The following is a 23,621-nucleotide window of genomic DNA, read 5'->3' as shown; positions in this document are numbered from 1 at the left end:
TACTCCTTCTCATAACACAAGAACTAGGATTCACCCAATAAAATTAATAAGCAGCAGATTTAAAACAAACGAAAGTATTTCTTCACACAACGCACACTTAACCTGTGGAACTCTCTGCCAGAGGATGTTGTGAAGGCCAAAACTATAACAGAGTTCAAAATAGAACTAGGTAAATTAATGGAGGATAGGTCCATCAATGGCTATTAGCCAGGACGGGCAGGGATGCTGTCCTTAGCCTCTGTTTGCCAGAAGCTGGTAATTGGCGACAGGGGATGGATCATTTGATGTTTACCTGTTCTGTTCATTTTCTCTGGGGCACCCTGGCACTGGCCACTGTCAGAAGACAAGATACTGGGCTAGATGCACTTTTGGGCTGACCCAGAATGGTTGTTCTTATATTTTCTTATGTTGGAATTACATTGTTTTGCTAGATTTTGTTTGCAAGACTGACAATAATAAATCCTCTAATATGCACTAGTAATTTCCCCCTTTAAAACAAAATATGGCATACACCAGCCTTGCAGCTGGATGTGCAGGCTAATAATGCTGATTGGGAAGCCAATGATGAGATGAACAGTCACTCCAAAGGTGCAGTGGTATCACAGGTGTGCTGTAAAATAGCATCATGGTATATTGTAAACAACATGGCAACGAGAAGAGCCATCTAGGCTTTAGGTACAGTGTACTTTCTGGGTTTTGAATCAGTACCTCCCCCTATGAATTGTTTGCTTTTGCTCTGCCTTTCGTTGCCCTAATAAAAATAAGTCAATGGATAGGTTGGTAGGGCTGTAGAAATATCAGTGTCATCAAGGTTACACATCAGAACAAATAAATAATAATATTCAAAATACAAATCAAAGCATTATCTGAAGCATGTTATATACACAATTATGTATTTCTAAGCCAAGCACAGAATTCAAACTCCATCCAGACAGTTCTATGATAATGGATATTTATCTTGCATAGCAAGGAAACAAAATGCTAAAAAAGCTAAATTATACATTATATTTCAATGAGAAAATCATTACGAATTAAATGGCATGATACATAGCTAAAAAATATCAAGAGAGCTAAGTAAAAATAAGCTACTTCACTTGACTTGGCCAACAAAACCAAAAACCCCACCAAAAAAAGCTATCAACCCTTGCGACCATTTACTACTCCCCACACTACCTAAGAGCTAAGATAGTTACACACGCATTCTAGCAAGCCAACAGTAAGACAAATTCTATTTTAAAGTTTATTCTGTTCTCTAGATTGAGAGAGAAAATGAACCTGCTCAACTCCTCTCCCCCAACAACCATGTGGTCCTCGGGCAGCTTTAAACAGCAAAACTCCTATCCCTCGACCTGCCCACCCTCCCAGATCAGTTACTGTCTTTCTGGCTGTATACAGGTGACGGTCTCAAACACAGACAGTTAAGAGTTTTTTTTTTTTAACAGTGTTCCTTCTTTGGCTGTCAGGATCATTAATGAGCAAGCCAAGGCCTGAATGTGGTGTTCCTGCAGTAGTCTTGGTCCCCACTAGTCCAGCAGAAAGCAGATCCAGATCTCTCAGATGGTGAAGTACAAAATTACTACAAATTTGGGACTACTTTTAGTGTCAGTTCCACATTCTGAATAGTTTCTTGGTTAACAGGATTCTGATAAATGTAGTCTTCTTGCAAGAAACAAGCCCCAAACTCAGGCAAGATAGTCTTAAACAATTGAATTTGTGCTTAATAATAGTTGTGGTTATATTTTTCTTTTTGCACCTACTAGCGTTGAGGCCAGGTTTACATTAGGGCTTTTGCTGGTATAGAAATGTCACTAAAAAATTACCACTCGAACTGCCATTACTATACCATCAAGAGTTTCTGGTGTATACCTGGCCTCAGTGTCCTATTCTCTTCATACCTCCAGTGGTCCTTAGAGGATCCTGTTTCTTTGCTTTTTAACGCAGCGCCTCTTCCCTTCCCAGATCATGATGTGAGGAGGGTAGGGGAAGCTCCCACAGACCCCATCATTGGTGGTTCCAAAATAGCATCAGAAAGCAATGCCGAAGGCCACAGGTCCACGTTACAGAAAAAGGCTACAACATTTTTAAAAACAAAATCGGCAAAGCTGGCTCAGACACAGCCCTATAGGGGAATGCCTAAACTGCAGCCTGAAGGTGTGACTTTAGCACTCAAGCTGGTGCACTAAAAATATCACTGTGGCTGTTAGAGCATTGGCTGGTTGCCCTAGTCCAAGCCCACCTGACCCCTGGGTCTGAACTTGGGCAGGTAGCCTGAGCTACCACCTGCACTGCAACATCCACACTGCTATTTTTAGTGTGCTAGACTCTCACTAACTCGGCTCAAGCTATCTACCTGTGCTAGGAACCACACCGCCAAGCTGCAATGTAGACACATCCTAGGAGGCCTGGATTCACGTTCTGGGCTCAGTCTCAAGGTCTGCTGTGCTCTGGAGGAAGACATTTTAGTTTTTGATTAAGGGCAGCAAGGCTGTTTGTCAAATGACAGTGATCACTCCCAACCAATTGAGTCCTGGCCAGTTCTCCCTAAAGGAAGGATGGTGACTGAGGCATAAGCTGTGTCTGCACTAAGGATTTTTCTGGTAAGAGCTTTCATAGCGAACACCCATGGTTGAAACATCTGGAGCCCTACTATAGACAAGACAGCTGTGGCCATAAGCATTTAACACCACATCAATCTGCTCTGACAAGATTTGGAGTTAAAGGCAATGGCCAGTGGCTCCTTATCTAGGCTAAGACACCCAGTGTTACATGAACCAGTGGATATATATTTAAAAAACTTAATACCTAATAATACACATAAGTCATGTCATTTCAAGGATGAATCATAAAGCAAGGAAGCCTTCAAATATTCAACCTTCAGGCCTCAGCGTTGATGCCAAGATCCCCATTACATGAGGGACAAGGGCAGAAAGAGTCCTTCAATTATGGACAAGGCCTGCATATATGATTAATTGAATTCACTGTTATAGAACGTATGGGTGTTACAGTAAGTGAAAGAGAGCCCAAATGGATCTTCAGAAAACGAGGTGAACAATTCCTTACATGCCAGGCTTCATTATGTACTGAGGTCCAGATCCTCAAAGATATTTAGGCTCCTTTCTCTTCCATTGATTTCAATAATAGCTTTTGAGAAGCTGGGCTTGAGTGTTTGAGTTTGCTGGCGTCCCAGGGTCCCCACTGGCTTGCAGAGGCTGGAGCACAAAGACTGAGAAACTGGTTGACAAAAACTGGCTCCCAGGGCATGGGTAAGCTAGTTATTTTGGAAGACTGGGACAGACACCATGGCCAGATTGGTAAGATATCCCTTTGTTAACTTGGAGGACTTTGTTTTTATTATAGGAAAATAGGGTATGTTTTGATACCTGCTAAATCTCTAAACAAGATGGTAGTATCCAACCTCTCTGTTAGGGCTATGAAAAAATCATTGCCTATATTTATTCATTCATTCCTCTCCAACACAGTCATACCGACTTTAGTCTGAACACATCAAAAAAAAACTTCTCACCACCAAGAGCAGTATCTGCTCACTGATCTTATCTCCATTTTCTTTTCAAAAGAGATATCCAAAGCGTAACATCTACAACATCTAAATCCAAGGACCATCTTATTAAAATAAACTCTAAGCTGTGGAGATATTTCTAACTCAACACCCAGCCCATAAGTCCTCTGGAGAAGGATTTCAATAGGTTTTAAAACTGAAGCTCCATATTTTAAAAAGAAGGCACTAAAATGCAGGGAGGAAGAGTGTATTTAACTGCAACCGTGCCAGGGAACCAAGAACATCATCTCCTTTTTGTGCCTCCAAAGCCTGCAAAGGAAAAAGACAATCATTACAAAAACATTAACAGCTTCAGTCCAGCCACCAGCTTTCCATTTGGTTCCCCTCTCCTTTACACTCGTACACACTGATAACTGAGTCTTGTTAAGGGTAGTCACAGGATTAGTGTGACAGAGCATGACACTGAGCTGGCCTGGGAAAGATTTCTAGGTGATGACTTGGACTGGCTGATTTCTGACAGAAGAGTTTACTAAAACACACACGAATAATCCACACTAATAGAGGAGAGGAAAACTCCCTAACGGACTAACGAAGTCTGCAGGCTATTAAGGCTGGTCCTAGTGCAGGTAACATGATGCTCACTGAAAGCCTACAGGGCAGCTCCACATCTGTCATTTAGATTGCAAACCCTCCAGACCAGGAATTGTTTTGAATGCTGTGTGAGCGCAAGTCCAACGGGGCCTCAATCCTGATGGCAGTCTTTGGGTGCTACCATAATATAAATGTTCATTAATAAATCAACCCTTGGCCCCATATTAATCGTTGAGCAATATCTTAGAACACCGTTATGGCACTGCCATCAGCTGCCACTACTCAAGCAGGAGCAAGAGAAAGACAAACTTGTTGCACCTAGAGCAACTTTGCTGCCTCCATGGAAACAAAGAAGGAGAGGTGACGATCTGGAATGACAAAACCTATTTACGTGAGAAAGGAGTTAAGGGAGACCTGGTTACAGCCTGGCTCCAATTTGTAGCAAAGATGGAATCGTAACTTTGTTCCATAGTCTGACGTTTTAGTCTGGTTAAGAAATATTTCTAAGGTTCTGTCTACACTACAAACTGCAATAGTGTTGTAACAAGCTCTTCTGACTACTGAAAATGTAGGGTAGATGGGGCACTAAAAAGGAAAAATCTCTGTGCCCTAATCCAGACCACCAGACAGACCTGTGGACCTTTATCTCATACAATAATATGGAGGTTTAATGAGGTACTGTGAATAAGGACAGGAACCACACACTGAATACCAAGGATAAAAATATTGTTCAGCAGTTTCATTCACTCAGCAACTTCCACAGTGACTGTGGGTGAGGTCCTGAGAAAAATTAATAGTATATGTTCATGTAATTAAAGACTATACCACAATGCAGATGCACAAGGGGCAGAACAAGGATTGCACAGGAGTGGAATCAAATCCTAATGGTCTAAGGGCAATTTTTTTATGTGAAATTTATTATATTTAATCAAGTCAACTACCATAGTCTAGAGAAGGCTGAGGGGGGACACGATAACAGCCTTCATATATGTCAGGGGTCGGCAACCTTTCAGAAGTGGTGTGCCGAGTCTTCATTTATTCACTCTAATTTAAGGTTTCGCGTGCCAGTAATACATTTTAACGTTTTTAGATCTCTTTCTATAAGTCTATAATATATAACTAAACTATTGTTGTATATAAAGTGAATAAAGTTTTTAAAATGTTTAAGAAGCTTCATTTAAAATTAAATTAAAATGCCGAGCCCCCTGGACTGGTGGCCAGGACCCGGGCAGTGTGAGTGCCACTGAAAATCAGCTCGCATGCTGCCTTCGGCATGCGTGCCATAAGTTGCCTACCCCTGATATATGTAATAGCTTGTTATAAAGATGATGGGGATTAATTGTACTCCATGTCCACCAAGAAGTATTTAGTTTGATTTGCAGCAAGGGAGATTCAGGTTAGATATTAGGAAAAACTTTCTGACTATAAGAATAGTTAAGCACTGAAATAGGCTTCCAAGGGAGGTTGTAGAATTCCAGTCATTGGAGGTTTTTAAGAACAGGTTGGACAAATACCTGTCAGGGATGGTCTAGGAATACTAATCCTGCCTCAATGCGGGCGGGATGGACTAGATGACCTCTTGAGGTCCCTTCCAGCCCAGCATTTCTATGATTCTATGTACAAATTTTGAATTCCTGAACATGGTCATTACAGAGCTGGAGGTGGCAGAATTGGAAGGTCATCTGGCACTTCATGCATACAGTTTACCTGTAGCTGTATCAGTCCCAGGAAAAGATATTACCTCTCCCACCTTGTCTCTCTAATTTGTCATTTTGGTTATTTAATCAATAATACTTTGGGAAAGAATCTATGTGCAGTAGGAAGTCCACACACATTCAAGGAACTTTACAGAGAGCAGCTACCCAGCAATGTGTTAGGTTTTATTTTGCCCAGGAGGAGCAGATTCAAAGGCCACTAAAATCCATGGGAGTCTGTTCATTCATTTCAATGTGCTTTGGATCAGCCCCCAAATCTCTGAAAAAGCCACAGGAAAATAAAGCAGTCTTTGCCTTACCAGAAGCAGTTCTTGTCCCCGAGGTATGAGGCCCTGTAGAGCCACTTGAATTTCCACCTGGAGGAGGAGGAGCGGTAGGACCGGCATATGGATTGGCATATGGAAAATATGAGGAATGTGGTCGTGCCCTGACAAAAGAAACATGGGTTTAAGTTTTTGATTTTTTTTTTAAAGAAAGGTCACTGTTTAAGAAGGTATTAACACCCAGAGCGAAGCATCTCTTTTAAAAAGGCAGATGAGAGTAGAAAAATACAATTGCACCCATTTTACTTATTTTTAGGCCTAAAAATTAGCAAGATGCAAAGAGGAATTAGACATATACATGGATAACAAGGTTTTTCAGAGCTATCATACTTAATGCTAATAACTTTTGGAAGAGATATTAAACCTCATGCTTCAGGATTTCACCAGTCTCTAATTCCTAGGGATTGCACCTTCCGAAAAAGAATCCGATGCTGAGTATTGTCAGATTCTTTTTCGGAAGGTGCAATCCCTAGGAATTAGAGACTGGTGAAATCCTTGTCTGGACTAGATTTTTGATCCAGTCTGGCAATTCCTTTGTTCTTCTATTACATTCATGTAATGTAAAAAAAAAAAAAAGTACTTTAAAGTATCTCTAGGACATTTTACTATCTTTGACTCATTTCACTTCAGTTTATTCTCAACTTCTACAGGCCGGAGATTCCTACTTTTTGAAAATCCAAAATCTACTCCTTCACACTAAGTTTGGATCACAATTTCTTCTTATTCTTGTCAGAACATGGGGACAGAAGAGTTTTTTAATGGAACAAAGCTACTTGGTGACATTGGTACTCTTGTGGCATGTGCTTTCACAAATTTGAAAATGTTGGCTTAAAATCTGTTCTAAGACAGGAAGCTAAAGTTAGGCTCTTAAATACTTATTTAGGCCATTAAATAAGTGACTCAAGTTTCCGGCATTCTGAGCACCCAAGAGCTCCGACTGAAGTCAAAAAGCACATATTTTCTATATACTAGGGTTACCATATTTCAATAGTGCAAAAAGAGGACACTCCACGGGACCCCGCTCCAACTCCGCCCCCTCCCCTGAGCACCCCATACTCCCCCTCCTCCCTCTCGCCCCCCGGCTGCTGCTGCGCTGGGGAAGTTGCTTCGGCCCCTGCCGCGGTGGAGAGCGACGGGAGCTGGGAAAGTTGGAGCCCGGGGAGGAGGCGGTCCCTTTACCATGCCTCCCTATTTTCCCGGACATGTTCGGCTTTTTGGAAATTCCTCCCGGATGGGGATTTGAGGACCAAAAAGCCGGACATGTCTGGGAAAATCCGGACGTATGGTAACCCTACCTCTGACACTCACCTCTCCCTCCACTGGAGGGACTCACCTGTCCATACCTGTCCCAGGGCCTTCCTTTAAAGGGGCATCCCCATATCAGCGGGGTCTACTTGGAAAAGAGAATATTTACTCCCTTGTGTGGCTGAGCTGGACTGTGACAATCCAACCCATCATGAGTACTGTGAGAAATGGGGCACAACACTAACCAAGGCAGTGTCATTTCAGGGACTGTATGGGCCTTGAAGTTCAAACAAACAAGCTATATAAAGTCCTTTTCTTTACTGGGAAGCCAAATGGAAGTTTTTCTAGAAGGGTATTTTTAGAAATCTCAGTATAATGACAAATTTCAAGCTCAGTTAAATAACGTTTTTGTGAAATGATGCAGAGCACAATTAGTACAGAGACATGAATAGTGAGAGATCCAAGCTGCTTTGCCTGATATTATGTAAAAATGTGTGTAACTTTGCTATAGAAGGCCTTGCCAAACTAATTATTGAAGCATATGCAACCATCATCGTAGACAGTGACTTGTTTATACTGCTCTATATACTATACCAGTGTTTCTCAATCTGGGAATCGTGATTTATTTGATAATTTATATGGTAAAAATGAGAAAATAAGCAATTTTTCAGTAATACTGTGCTGTGATACTTGTATTTTTATGTCTGATTTTGTAAGCAAGTAATTTTTAAGTGAGGGGTACTCAAGACAAATCAGCCTCCTGAAGGAGGTACAGTAGTCTGGAAACATTGACAACCACTGCTCTAATTGACCTGGATCAAGCATGTCTTTGTTTTACTTTCTATTTCTATAGTAAGGCTATTGGGATCTCAGCATTAAAATACAGTCTCCGAAGGATTTTTTGAATCATGTTTTTAAGAAATTTCATAAATGGACCACTGCACTTCCCCCAAATTAATGAGTCTGATGTTTCATTTTTTAAGACCAAAGGTCCCTGCATCTTCCAAGTATTAGAGTGAGTTGTTTTCCAGAAACCCAAAGGTGGAAGTTCATTAGCAATCTATTTGTGTGTAATACATTTTATAGTAACAAATAAAAAGGAAGTCACAACTGGTCTAGTCAAATTTGCTTCCTGCCTTCTAGTCAGGGACATATCTCCCTGCTGTCAACAGTTCTCTCCGGAAACAGCAAAAGAAAGATCCCAGATCCATCTATGAAACTGAAAAGGGTATTCCCAGAAACACTGAGAAAATGAATGCCAAGAGCTTTTGTTACACTTTACCAGGGAGATCAGGAGTGAATGCACCAAACCGAAAACTCACTGCTGCGGAAATAAACACTCAGGGCTAGACTCTGCTTGGAGACAGCAGAATCTGCTACCATTTGCTGCTCTGAGGTGTACAGTGCCTCACAGAGCTGGGGAAAGGAGGCAAGACCGTGGCTGGCAGTGCAGGAGAGAGTAAGGTGCATCGCTGGCCTCCCCTCTGCACTGCTATGGTGCTGAGCACCCCCCTCACCGGGCCCCCCAGGCGGGGGGTGAGGTGACACCTCCACGTGCCCCAGGCCGGGCCAAGCCGCGATGGGGTCCCTGTCCCTTTAAGAGTGGGGCTGGGCTGAGCCGAGCCGGCGGGGGGTGGCTCCGCTCCCGGCTAATGCCGAAGCCTGGGCTGAGAGCCAGGCTCGTCTCCTGCACCAGCTCCAGGCGAGGCTTTGCTGCGGCTCCCCAAGTCCCCACGGGCTGGGCCGCCGCACGGTAGGGGCGGGTTGCATGAGGCAGGGCAGGACCCGGTGGGGCCGAGGGCTGAACAGCCCCGGCAGGGGAAGCTGGAGAAGGCGTGGCACGGCCTCAACCCCCTGGGGCTGCCAGCCCCGCGGAGGAGGCAGAGGGGCACAAGCCGCAGCAGGACCCCAGCCCCCTGGGGGAGGGGATCTGGGGCCAGCCCAGGGAGGCAGGAGCAGCCCCCGGGGTGCTGGGCGTGTGCAGGGCAGAGCCCCGGGAGAGCCCCAGCCCCACGGCAGGCAGTGCTGCAGAGGAGGAGCCCGCCCCCCCCGGCGGGCGAGGGGAGCCCCAGGCAGGGGGAGCCGGGCCGCCCACACCCACCTCTCACGGCCGCTCCATACTGCTCCCAGTACCACTTTCAGCTGGCACGGCTGCCCTGTCAGCCGCTTTTGGGTCTTTAAATAGCCATCCGGGAGAAATCCCGGACATTTTTAGCTTTTTACAAATTCCCCCCCGGACGGCTATTTAAAGACCCAAAAGATGGACATGTCCGGGGAAACCCAGACGTATGGTAACCCAACTATACACAAATTTCCTGGTGTTTAGACCAGTTTAAAGCTTAAAAAATCCAGATATTTGAAACATCCTAGGAGCCCTAATGGGGGTGACTTCATTTACTTCAACAAGCCACTCTCCTCTGAAGAGTGACACTGTAAAAACAGTTCTGTTTCTTCCTACTGAAGAAATCTGCACCGTGTATGTCTCCTCCAGCTCCCTCCCAATCACTTGTCAAAGTAGATTGAAACTTCAATGCATTCCAGCCTGTTTTGTATTAGAGTCATAAAGCTTTTATCAGTTAGTATCCCAACTTTTGTTCCTTAAAGAGTAGGTAAATACACACAGCTCCTTATATTACTACATTCCAATAAAAGGTGAGTTGGCATATCTGCAGGTAGCCCAGTCACTTGATAACAAAACACTCCTGCGCAAGATCAGTTTGCGCTCTGCAGAGTCCCTGAAGACCGATAAAATCCCACTAAAATGGCAACTGTTGCTACTCCTACTAGGCTGTTTGGAAGAGAGTTTACAAAAATTTTTGATTTTTAAATAAACATTTCAGATGAGAATGGCAGACGAGGGCTCAGATATTTAAATTACTTTATTATTGTAACACACATTTTTGCCTGTTACTTTGTACAAAGTAATATTTATGTAAAAGTCCTTTATAGAACCATGCCACTCGGATTTTCATTCATGGGATATGAGGTGGGGAGACTAGTCCACGTACTGGAGCTCCTGGAATTTGGCTCCCCATAATGTTACAGAATGGGCATTCCGGATGTCACAGCAGAGCAGGAACCAGCCCAAAGTGACTTTAGGGGAGATAAAATTAAGAAAAAAGGCTAATTTATGGGGCTGTCACGTGATAAAAAAATTAATTGCAATTAATCATGCGATTAAGTGCGCTGTTAAACAATAATATAATATAATACCATTTACTTAAATGGTTTTGGATGCTTTTTACATTTTCAAATATATTTATTTCAATTACAACACAGAATACTTTATTTTTGATTGCAAATATTTGCACTGTAAAAAACAAAAGAAATAGTATTTTTCAATTCACCTAATACAAGTACTGTAGTGTAATCTCTTTATCATGAAAGTTGAACTTACAAATGTAGAATTACGTACAAAAAATAACTGCATTCAAAAATAGAACAATGTAAAACTGTGGAGCCTATACGTCCACTCAGTCCTATTTCTTGTTCAACCAATCACTCAGACAAACAAGTTTGTTTACATTTGCAGGAGATAATGTTGCCCACTTCCTGTTCACAATGTCTCCTGGAAGTTTGAAAAGGCGTTCGCAAGGCACTGTTGTAGCTGGCATCACAAGATATTTACCAGATGTGCTAAAGTTTCATGTCCCTTCATGCTTTTACCACCATTCCAGAGGACATGCGTCCATGCTGATGATGGGTTCTGCTCGATAACTATCCAAAGCAGTGCAGACTGACCCATGTTCATTTTCATCATCTGAGTCAGATGCACCAGCAGAGGGTTGATTCTGTAGTTTCTCCATCGGAGTATTGCTCTTTTAAGATTTCTAAAAGCATGCTCTAAACCAGGGGTCTCAAACACGCGGCCCGCGGGGCTCTTGCATGTGGCCCGCCAAGCTCCACGCCCCTCTGCCTACCCGTGGGATTGCCCCCTGTGGTGTTGCGAGCCCCGCGCCGCTCTCTGAAGCAGCTGGCAGCACGCCCCTTTGGGCCGGGGGGGGAGGGGGAAGGAGGCAGAGGGCTCCTGCATTGCCTCCTTCCAGGCACCGCCCCCCACAGCTCCCATTGACCGGGAACAGTGAACCGCGCCAATGGGAGCTTCGTGGGAGGTACCTAGGGGAGCGGCAAGAGCAGCGCAGGCACGGAAGCCGGAGCCCCCTCCCACCCTTCTCCCCCAGGGGCTGCAGGGACACGGTTCCAGTTGTTTCCTGGAACGGAGCGGAGCGGCGCAGGGCCGGGGGCCTGCCCTGGCCCCGGTGCACGCCACTGCCACCCCAGAGCCGCTCTAGGTAAGCGGCGCCGGGCTGGAGCTCGCACCCTGAACCCCTTCTGCACCCCAACTCCCTGCCCTGAGCCCCCTGCCACTCCCTGAACCCCTTTCTGCACCCCAACTCCCTGCCCTGAGCCCCCTGCCACATCCCACACCCCTCCTGCACCCCAACCCCCTGCACTGAGCCCCCTGCCACATCCCACATCCCTCCTGCACCCCAACCCCCTGCCACATCCCGCACCCCTCCTGCACTCCCTGCCCTGAGCCACCTGCCGCACCCCTCACCCTCTTGCACCCCACCCACCAACTCCCTGCCGAGCCCCCTACCGCACCCTGCACACCACCTGCACCCTAACCCCCTGCCCTGGGCCCCCTGCCACATCCCACACCCCTCCTGCACCCCAACCCCCTGCTGCATCCCGCACCCCTCCTGCACTTCAACCCCCTGCCCTGAGCCCCTGCCACATCCCACACCCCTCCTGCACCCCAATCCCATGCCCTGAGCCCCCTGCCGCATCCCACACCCCTCCTGCACTCCCTGCCCTGAGCCACCTGCCGCACCCCTCACCCTTTTGCACCCCACCCACCAACTCCCTGCCCTGAGCCCCCTGCCGCACCCTGCACCCTTTCTGCACCCCCTGGGGGCAGCGTTGGGGTGGGGACTTCAGAGAAGGGGTTGGAATGGGGCAGGCAAGGGGTGGGAAGAGGTGGGGCAGGAGCGGGGCCTAATGGAAGGGGCAGCGAGGGGAGTGTCAGTGATGCGGCCCTCGGTTCAATGCACTAGTCCTCATGTGGCCCTCGTGGTCATTTGAGTTTGAGACCCCTGCTCTAAACCTCGTCCCTCTCCGATTTTGGAAGACACTTCAGATTCTTAAACCTTGGGTCAAGTGCTGTAGCTATCTTTAGACATTTCACATTGGTATCTTCTTTGCATTTTGTCAAATCTGCAGTGAAAGTGTTCTTAAAACGAACATGTGCTTGGTTATCATCCGAAACTGCTACAACATGAAATATATGGCAGAACGTGGGTAAAACAGAGCTGGAGAGACACAATTCTCCCCCAAGGAGTTCAGTCTCAAATTTAATTAACGCATTTTTTTTAACGAGCGTCATCAGCATGGAAGCATGTCCCCTGGAATGGTGGCCAAAGCATGAAGGGGCATACGAATGTTTAGCATATCTAGCACGTAAATACCTTGCAATGCCGGCTACAAAAGTGCCATGCAAATGCCTGTAAACAAGCAGGCAGCATTATCTCCTGTAAATGTAAACAAACTTGTTTGCGTTAGTGATTGGCTGAACAAGAAGTAGGACTGAGTGGACTTGTAGGCTCAAAATTTTACTTTTTTTTTTTATTGCCGTTATGTAACAAAAAAAAAAAATCTACATTTGTAAGTTGCACTTTCACGATAAAGAGATCACATTACAGTACTTCTGAGGTGAATTGAAAAATACTATTTCGTTTATCATTTTTACAAAGTAATATAAAGTGAGCACTGTACACTTTGTATCGTGTTGTAATTGAAATCAATATATTTGAAAATGTAGAAAAACATCAAAAATATTTAATAAATTTCAATTGGTATTCTATTGTTTATCAGTGCAATTAAAACGGTGATTATTTTTTGAGTTAATCGCGAGTTAACGGCAATTAATCAACAGCCCATCTAATTTACAATTACTTCTATTCTTAATACTCTTAGCTATGTCACTGGAGACATTCCACACAGCTTTTTTACATCATTTTTTAAATTTGCAATTCATTTAAACAAGCTACAATGGTAGGTGCCTTAACTGAAACAAAGCCAGTCTCAGAGAACCCTTTTAAAATGCCCCAGCTGCTGAAGCTGCAGCTTCCGCCTGGGAATTGCTATTGTGGCAGGATTTTGCAGCTTGGATGATGCAGGATCCTGCAAGCTCAAATCCAGAAGCAATGTGAATATTTTATAGCCAGGTAAAGCATACACCACGAGGAGGAAAGACTACTGGGAACAGGGAGGGAGAGAGTGAGCGTAGTGCTTACCTTTGACTACCAGCCAAGTATCCTAGTAGGCCTCCTGTTCCGAGTCCAGTCCAAAATCCTCCTCCTAAATTGGCCTCAGAACCGGAACTGCCACCAAAACCACCAGCTCCTTAATTCAAATTGCAAACGGAAAAACAAAACAAAACTATCAAATATGAGTCAGTGGCAGTTAACCATCATGCCATCCTCAGAGTCAATAATATGTCATATTAAAGAATTATTTTAACAAAGAAGAATTGTGAGACTGACTCCAAATGACTTCAATGGCCTTCAATCCTTCAATGGATCAATCCCCATTTGAAGAACTTCAGGGAGCTGTTCTGCTCTGGAAAGTGACTACATTAAAAAATGAGCCTGGCTAGCTCAGTTGGTAGAGCATCAGACTTTTAATTTGAGGGTCCTAGGTTCAAGTCCCTGCTCAGGTGGCGGGACCTTCCCCCTGTGATAGCCTCCTACAACTTCAGATGGTGTCTCCTCAGGACTTTCCTTAACATTTCCTTGCAGGAGGGGAAATAGCTCAGTGGTTTGCGCACTGGCCTGCTAAACCCAGGGTAGTGAGTTCAATCCTTGAGAGGGCCATTTAGGGATCTGGGGCAAAAATCTGTCTGGGGATTGGTCCTGCTTTGAGCAGGGGGTTGGACTAGATGACCTCCTGAGGTCCCTTCCAACCCTGGTATTCTATGAAATGGCACCTTCTGTTTGTATTACAGTAATGTTTAGTGCAGGGGTCAGCAACCTTTCAGAAGTAGTGTGCCAAGTCTTCATTTATTCACTCTAATTTAAGATTTTGCATGCCAGTAATACATTTTAACATTTTTAGAAGGTCTCTTTCCATAAGTCTATGATATATAACTAAACTATTGTTGTATGTAAAGTAAATAAGGTTTTTAAAATGTTTAAGAAGCTTCATTTAAAATTAAATTAAAATGCAGAGCCCCCCCCAGACTGGTGGCCAGGACCCGCAGTGTCAGTGCCACTAAAAATCTGCTCGCGGACCACCTTTGGCACACATGCCATAGGTTGCCTACCCCTGGCTTAGTGGCTCCATCCAACAATGTCTTTGTTACTAGACATTGCACAAGAACACATTAAGAGACAGTCCCTGTACTAAAGAGCTTATACAGGCAAGACAGATAAAGCATGAGAGGTGAAACAAAGGTGAAGCAACTCATCCAAGCTCACACAGCAGGTCAGTGGCAAAGCTGGGAACAGAACCTCGCTCAGTGCCTTATACATTAGACCACCTGCCTCCCAGTCTTCTCACTCAACAGATTTGCTGCCATTTTGAGTAAATAAGTATGTTGAGTAGTACACCTCTATCCTGATATAACGTGACCCAATATAACATGGTAAAGCAGCACTCCAGAGGTGCAGGGCTGCGCACTCCAGTGGGTCAAAGCAAGTTCGATATAACGCGGTTTCACCTATAACGCAGTAAGATTTTTTGGCTCCCAAGGACAGCGTTATATCGGGGTAGAGGTGTATGTGCTCAATCTAATGACTAAAACAACACTACCACATTTTTCTCCTGGTAGTTCTGTCTTAAGTGTGTGTTAACAGAACTGTTAACTAAGATCAGATTGCAAAATCTTCATTATTGGTGATGCATGAGTCAGGGAAAACCCAGCTGGACTTAAATCTCTGGTTGAACCTGCAGAATTATCAGTTAGAAAAAGCCATATTTTTAATTGTAAGCAGAAGCCTTTTAACCTGGAGTCAGAGGCAATGTGGAATTTCACAATGTCATTTACAGTCACATTTTAGAGTAGAACTGCACTCTAACTCCAGAGATAAACATATTAATAATCACTAAAAATAAAAAATAAAAAGTGAAGTGATTGGAGACGGCATTCCAAACTCCCCCTGAACTCACCCAATCTAAACCATCTGCCAGAAACTTCACATGCATGTTATGCCATAGTAGTCTGAGGGAAATCAATAAGGTATTTGAGATAAGAGTTAAAGAAAAATTTTACAAACAGGGAAAATTTCCTAGCATGTCTAAAATCTGTTGGCCTTGGCAAGGACAGGGACCTTGGCTAAATTTGGATGATAAGGAATAGGATGGAAGAAGAAAATGACTTTTTGCTCTGCGCTTGACAACACCAGTAGGGTCCTGGTCCACGGCTGGGTTTTGTAGGTGCTTCACAATACTAATACATAATAATGATAACAATAGCCATTGCTGTTCTGTAGGAACTCACCAGGGTCATTAATGGGCACACGGCACAGACACATGGTTTAGAAATTCCACAATAAGCGAATAGGAACAGATTTTTCAAAAGCACTTATGGAATTTAAGAGCACAACTCCCATTAACATACATATAAAAGCGCTCACCACCACACTATTTCACAGCATTAAATTTTCAAGGTTCCACATGACTTATCCCTACCCTATCTCTCATTCAGTATTGAAAGGTTGACTCCCACTTCCGATTAGCCAATGATGCCAGCCTCCATTGCCCACTACTTACATTTTCAAACAAGCACCTTCATGCTTTCTCCCTTGCTGCCCCACACACTTGGGAGGCACTCCCCGTAAACATCTGCACAACTACAGTACAACCTATGAGTTATGAACACCTCAGGAATGGAGGTTGTTCGTGACTCTGAACAAAACGTTATGGTTGTTCTTTCAAAAGTTTACAACTGAACATTGACTTAATACAGCTTTGAAACTTTACTATGCAGAAAAAAAGTGCTTCCTTCCCTTTTTTTTTTTTTTAAAAAGTAGTTTACATTTAACATACTACTGTATTTGCTTTTTTTTTTTTTTTTAGGTCTCTGCTGCTGCCTGACTGTGTACTTCCGGTTCCAAACGAGGTGTGTGGTTGACTGGGCAGTTTGTAATTGTGGTGTTCGTAACTCTGAGGTTCTACTGTACCGCATTATCCACCTTCAACTCCCTCCTCAAAACTCCCCTTTGCCATGAAGCCTACAAAAAACTTGACAATGGCTGGGCTGCTGGCATGCTGAGACCACTGCCTATCATGCTGACCAACGTTATCTCATTGTTTCCTTGTGTGCCTCCGTGGGTCTGTCTGTATCCATCTGGTGTCTCTTTCCTTATATTTAAGTTTATAAACTTTGGGGCACTGGACTGTCTTTTTTTCTGTGTTTATACAGCACCTAGCACAATGGCATACCACATAAAAATAATTTTACTCAAAATGTTTGATTCCTTTCAAGTTGTGACCGACCAACCCTCCTCCCCCCAGACTCTGACCAAATAAATATGAAGTTTCATGCTAAAAAGACTGCTTTGAAAAAGTTAAGTTTGCCAAAAATAATGGGAGCGTTTCAAAGACAAAGGGCAGCCAGGAATCCAACCCTCTTCGAGGGTCAGTAGGAATTGGCCATTTGTGCCTTTGAAAGTCTCCTCCAAAGAGTATAGTGCAGAGCTAGTTGCAACTTTAATAATGAATTCATGACTGTGCGCCCCATAACTGACATTCACACTCAGCAATGCATGAAGACACTGTTTTGTTTCTTAAACTATTCCCACCCCCATTTGCTGCAGCCAGAGCAATATCCCATTGCTTTTTATTTCTAACACTACAACAAGCTTAGAACCACACCTGTGAAGCTGGATTTAAAACCAGGAGGAGGTGGTGCCTGACTATTCTGCCAAGACGTCCTAGAGTATCCATCACCATTAGAGAAATCCTGTTGAGGCAGCCGATTACTGAGGAATAGCTTGTAACATCCATAAGCAAGGAGCAGAAGTACTATTACGATGATCACTCCAGCAACAGAGTTAGAGGAATCCTGAGAATTCACTTTACTTGACTGGTAATAGCTGGAGCCAAAGCTTCCACCAAAGTTGTTTGCTTTTCTTTGGCCTTCCTCGGTTAACTCTAACCCGTACTGCAAACCACAAGATCCCCTTAAGATGTAAGGGTCGTCTGGATAATCATAGCCTTCACAGCTCACTTCGATTCTTCCAAAGCGATAGGAGTTGTCCAAGTCTGCCTTACACTCCCACTGAAATTAGTAAACAAAATTCAAAGTAGTAATCATTTCCTGGTAGGTGAGAATAGCTCTTTTGTTTGCTTTCCTATATATGTAGTGAAATATAGCAATAATTAATAAAATAATTTAAAAACAGTAATTAAGAGAGCTTCTGGACATTTGTATTTTAAAAGTTAGCTATCAAGATTCACGAACCTTTAACTTAGAGAAACTGAACATTCAAAAAGTAAAGCAATTGTAACTTTAAAGACAGTGTTTCAGTAGTTCACATATCAGGTTTTTCTAAGCATTCAACTTTAAAGAATACTGCAGAGTATCATGCATTAAAAAAAAATAGCCTTTAAAATGTTTTAATAAGTGTCCCCCACAAGAAAGCTGTGCGGTAGTTACAATGAAATACTAATCAAGGTTCCAATCCTGCAATCTGATCCATGTCAACAGACTTGTATCCAGGTGGAGCTCCATTGACATCAGTGAGACAGAAGGGCTGCCCACACAGATTAAATTGCAGGATCAGAAACAATGATGTAATGAAACCATTCCGTAAAGTATCAGAGCGGTAGCCGTATTAGTCTGAATCTGTAAAAAGCAACAGAGGCTCCTGTGGCACCTTTAAGACTAACAGAAGTATAGGGAGCATAAGCTTTCATGGGTAAGAACCTCACTTCTTCAGGTGCAAGTCATCTGAAGAAGTGAGGTTCTTACCCACGAAAGCTTATCATTCTGTAAAGAAAGTCATAAATGCAACTCCTAAAGATGTGCCTATCTCAAACAAAAAAATGGCCTTAGCCATAGGACACACACAGCTTTAGCAAGATTTAAATAGGTAATTTCTGAAGAAACAATTCAGATTGACATGTGCAATTGTAAATCCAGATTCAACTGAATTTACAAAGTAATACCAAGATCTTTCAAAAAAAAGAAGAACAGGAGGACTTGTGGCACCTTAGAGACTAACAAATTTATTAGAGCATAAGCTTTCGTGGACTACAGCCCACTTCTTCGGATGCAAGTGGGCTGTAGTCCACGAAAGCTTATGCTCTAATAAATTTGTTAGTCTCTAAGGTGCCACAAGTCCTCCTGTTCTTCTTTTTGCGGATACAGACTAACACGGCTGCTACTCTGAAACTTTTCAAGATCTTTCAGTGTTTCTATTCCTAAGACTCCCATTTCAGCTTTTCTTCCTTAGAGATCTATTTTGCTATTACCCAAACTTTTGACAATTGGATAAAATATTAAAATTTAAACCACATTTTTGCTTGAAAGATTTGCAGCAGTTTAACTTAAATTGGTTTTAAAAATCAGTTTAGCTAAGATGGTACAAACCTCTGTGTTTGGTTACAGAATGCCTTGTTTCAGGTTTAGCATAAATTGATTGGCAATCTGTTTTAGCAAAGCCAAAATAAGGGTGTCCAAGTGTGGTCTTGCACTGTTTTAACTAACTCAGTTTAAAAATAATTAAGTTAAACTCTGCAACTTTCTCATGTAGACTAGACCTTATTTTTACACTAAAGAAAGATATGGGTAATATGGAGACTTTTGTATTGGTCTTTGATTTCAGGAAGGGTATTTTAAGAAACCTAACATTTGGATCAAATTTAAAGAAATAATCTGCACTATAATTTAGAAATGTTCTTGTGATTCTTTTCAGTTTATGGTTGCTGAAAATTTCATTCAGTCTGTGCAAAGAGTTTCTTATTTAATATTTAGCATTTCATTTACATGCACTTTTAAGTGAAGCTACCTGTATGTCAAAGCCATCCCAGCCTTTGTTATGACACTGAACAATCGCGGGGACGTATGCACATCCAGCCGTACCTCCAGTACATTGTAACTGGGGAATTGGAGATGTCCGCCGAGAAGTAGTATATTGATCTCTGTAGAAAGTGAGAGCTTGGACCTCCCGCAACAAAACTCTCCCTGAAACAGGAAGTACACAAATTAACAGAACTAGCATCCATGAAGAATTTGTTTCAGAACAAGAGTAAATGTGACAGTTAACACAAGCAGCCTGCCAAGATGCTTTCAGAACAGGGAGCACGAGGGTGGATTTGATTTAAATCACTAGTCAGGAAGACTCGATTTAATCATGGATTTCTACATAAAAGTGCACTCCTGTTGGTTGTTATAACCTTAATACATATTCTTCACAGGTAGAGGAACTCCATTAAAATATTCCCAAACTGGGTCTCTTTTACGGCCCGCTGCCATTATAGGTTTTCCCTTCTAGTGAGAGAATGGTATGGTAGATTTCAAATCAATGAAGGCTACACTCAGAAAGACCTCAAGACTTCTGGAATATGCTGCTCAAACAGTTTCACTTTTGTTTCTACTGCCTGTCCCTCCCTTTTCACATTTATCTCCAGACTTCTTCTCCTTGTCCAGATCTATTCTGCCCCCAACAATCTTCTAATTCATTGAACTTTTTTAAACTTTGCACTTTTAGAGAGAGAGAGTCAGGGACTGATTCTGTGTACATAATTTGCAGAGGGACAATAGGGTTGAGGTCTGTTATTTCTCACCTCTATATATTATTTTATTTATTTATTTATTTATTTAAAACATTTTTGCTGTTAACAAGCATGTTATCTCTGGAGACACAAATCCACAGTTTGAGAACTGCAAAACTAAACATCTCTGCTGGTATCTTCTAGACTGAGCACTGAATCCCATTGGGTAGATAGAAAGATTAACCTAAATAATCTAAACAGAAACCCCTGGAAACCCATAAGATTGGGTCCCTAATCCATGAACTATTGGAACTCATTTACAAAACTTTTCTTAAACATTACATGAATACCGTATATACTCGTTCATTAGCCCGTTTGTTTATAAGCCAACACCCCAAGGTGGATAAGTAAAAATAGCGAAAACTGTATGACCCTTTCATAAACTGACCCTATACTTCAGGGGTTGGAAAACTTTGGCTGCCAGCCCATCAGGGTAAGCCGCTGGCAGGTTGGGATGTTTTGTTTACCTGGAACGTCTGCAGGCATGGAGCCCCTCAGCTCCCAGTGGCTGTGGTTCGTTGTTCCTGAAGCTCCTATTGGCTGGGAACGGCGAACCGCAGTCACAGGGAGCTGAGGGGCCCATGCCTGCAGACGCTCCAGGTAAACAAAACAACAATGTATTAGATATTCAATTCAATGATTCCATAGAGTTTAAAATAATCAAATTTTGGTGTAGAACTGTTTATAAGATGAGCCCCGCTCTTTGATGTGTCACTATTTACCAAAAATATTTGGCTTATGAACGAGTATATACGGTATATTGTCTCATAGTACAGAATTAAAATTTATAATCCCTATTCCATGATGAGATATCTGAGCTATAATGTATCTTAATTAAAACTATCTTTAGATCGGATTTTTTTGATAAAATGCTTTTTGAGGAAAAAAACTATTAAAAAAAAAAGTCATTGATTTTTATCCACTCTGAGCACTTTAAAAACCACTTGAGACTCCCAGCAATTATGTGATTGTGGCTGAAAGTCTGACACCGATAGACCCTGCTAATAGGACCCAGCTCTGTTCTACTCCTTTCAAAGAGATATTACTACGTATGTCACAGCCCAGCTGGCACCTCACCAATAACATTCAGATTTATGCAAGAACCTTTAGTAGCAATGCAATACACCTCTACCCCGATATACCGCTGTCCTCGGGAGCCAAAAATTTTTACCGCGTTATAGGGGAAACCGTGTTATATCGAACTTCCTTTGATCCGCCGGAGCACGCAGCCCCGCCTCCCCAGAGCACTGCTTTACAGCATTATATCCGAATTCGTGTTATATTGGGTCGCGTTATATCGGGGTAGAGGTGTAGTTTCTCTGAAAAGTGAATCCCTGACAGTGTATTTACCATACAGATGCTCATGAACAAATTTGTTAAAATAAATATTTGTCTGCTTCATAGATTTCATAAAAAGCTCTTGACTGGCACTCATGACTGAACCTAAAATTAGTACAAAATGGAAGTGGAGGAGAAACCTATGACATTAGTCAATCCATGTACCAGTCCATCAAATTCAAGACAGCAATATACAAACTGAAGACTTCAAGAAAGAAAGATGAGTAAAACAGGGTTTAATTTCAGCCTAGCCCTCTTCAATTTATAAATCAGTGACACACCAACTCTACTGGAACAATCCCCAAGTCAAGAATGCCCATTAAAAGACTCAACAATTAAATGCCTGCTATGTCATGATGCCTAAGCATACTATCACCTACTTATGAGGATTGTCAGGAATCTTACACTTTCTAGAAATTTACCACAATACATGAGCCATGCAGGTCAAACAAGCAAACAAACTCTCACAATCATAATTTTTCAGGGGGACAAAAATGAAAACAAGCAAAACAGTAAAATTCAGAGACTTGAAGACAGACCCTAAATAATGCATAAACAAGAACAGCAATACTGGGTCAGTCCAATGGTCCATCTGGCCCAGGATTCTAATGAGATTAGGGCAGTGGTTCTCAACCTATTTACCACTGTGGGCCACAATGTGTTATGGGGGGGCCACATCCAATACGACCTGTATGGCCCTGAGGCTGTCACGTGGGGCAGCTCTGTGCTGATTGGGCTGCAAGCGGCCTGCGGGCCACATGCTGAGAACTGCTGGGTGAGGGGAAGTTTATAAAAAGAAGGCCTGGACCAATAAAAGGTAGGGTGACCAGATAGAAAGTGTAAAAAATCAGGACGGGGTGGGGGGGGGGGGTAATAGGTGCCTATATAAGAAAAAATCCCAAATGTTGGGACTGTCCCTATAAAATCAGGACATCTGGTCACCCTAGATAGGGGTGACTGGGGATGGTTTTAAATAAGACAAAAGGAAAGTATCTTAAAAGGAGCAAACATAAACCTTCCCACCCCACCAGTGTTATCTTCAAAGTGAACCCAGGTGGAATGGAAAACAGGAGAGAGGAGAGGAAAGGCCTTGTTGAGAAAGGAGGTTGTGAAGCTGGTCTGGATGGAGACTGGCACTAAGGGGACCGTCTCCCAGTCTTCTCAGCTGGGCTCGGTACCTGGCAGGGACATCCCTCGTTCACCGCCGGGTGTAAAGGGAAGTGAATTGGCGCGGACACGCCAGGAGACGGTTTTCCCCCGGTCTGGCCGGTTTGTCCCTATACTGAGCCCCAGCTCTGGTGCCGCGCGCGCTCTGCGCATGCTCAGCGGCACGCAGCGTTAGTGCTACGGTACCAACCCCGGGTGCCCCTTGCTCCCCCCGTTAACAGGGGCTTGGGGCGCCAGGCCGGGGGCTCGGCTCGGCTCCCGCCCGCCCCGCGGGCACAGGGGCTCACACCCTCCCGGGGCGCGGAGAGACCCGCAGCCCGGCTCCCGCGCCCCCCCGGGGAGGGGTCGAGCCCTTACCCGGCTGGTCCCAGCCCCGCGCAAGCCCCGGCCCGCCCAGGAACAGCAGCAGGGACACGAGCAGGACCCGCCCGCCGGCCGCCATGACGATGCCAGGGCCCATCCGGCTGCTACAGCTCGCTGTCACCCGGCGCCGACAGCTCCCGTTACTGCGCACGCGCCTGCAAGCCGCGCCCTCTGATTGGCTGCTGATTGTTGAGCAGTCCTCTCTCGCGCACCCACAGCGCGGGACATGGGCGGAGTCCCGCCGACCCTCGCTCCGCCCCCCGCCCTGATCCCGCCTCCCTGCCCTGCAGAGCCAATGGGAGGCGAGGAGTCTCTGAGCCAACAAGAGGAGTGGCTGGGCCAGGACTAAGTCTAGGTCTACACTGGGGGGGGTCGACCTAAGATACGCAACTTCAGCCACGTGAATAGCGTAGCTGAAGTGGCGTATTTTAGGTCGACTTACCTGGCTGTGAGGACGGCGGCGAGTCGACCACTGTCGGTCTGCCATCGACTCCGCTTCCGCCTCTTGCCGCGGTGGATTTCCGGAGTCGATGGCAGAGCCATCAGGGATTGGATCCCCAATAGATCGATTGCTACCCGCCG

General features: G+C 44.0%; 1 protein-coding gene across 2 annotated transcripts; it reads right to left on the bottom strand.

Moving 5' to 3' along the window:
* Nucleotides 1–781: 781 nt before the first annotated feature.
* On the bottom strand, nt 782–23,260 carry SARAF (store-operated calcium entry associated regulatory factor). Of its 2 annotated transcripts, none has more exons than XM_024100843.3 (6): nt 23,034–23,260; nt 19,406–19,581; nt 17,268–17,673; nt 13,688–13,796; nt 6,123–6,250; nt 782–3,826 (listed from the first exon to the last, which is right to left on the bottom strand). In XM_024100843.3, the coding sequence occupies exons 1-6, from the start codon at nt 23,134–23,136 to the stop codon at nt 3,801–3,803; spliced, it is 948 nt and encodes a 315-aa protein (XP_023956611.2). In that variant the 5' UTR covers nt 23,137–23,260; the 3' UTR covers nt 782–3,800. The 2 variants fall into 2 exon arrangements, with proteins under 2 accessions (XP_023956611.2, XP_042716314.2); XM_042860380.2 differs by lacking the exon at nt 23,034–23,260 and adding an exon at nt 22,688–22,812.
* Nucleotides 23,261–23,621: the final 361 nt, after the last annotated feature.

The sequence above is a fragment of the Chrysemys picta genome, chromosome 5, assembly GCF_011386835.1.
Source record: "Chrysemys picta bellii isolate R12L10 chromosome 5, ASM1138683v2, whole genome shotgun sequence".
NCBI classification, from domain to species: Eukaryota; Metazoa; Chordata; order Testudines; family Emydidae; genus Chrysemys; species Chrysemys picta.
This window is presented reverse-complemented; position numbering and strand designations above follow the sequence as displayed.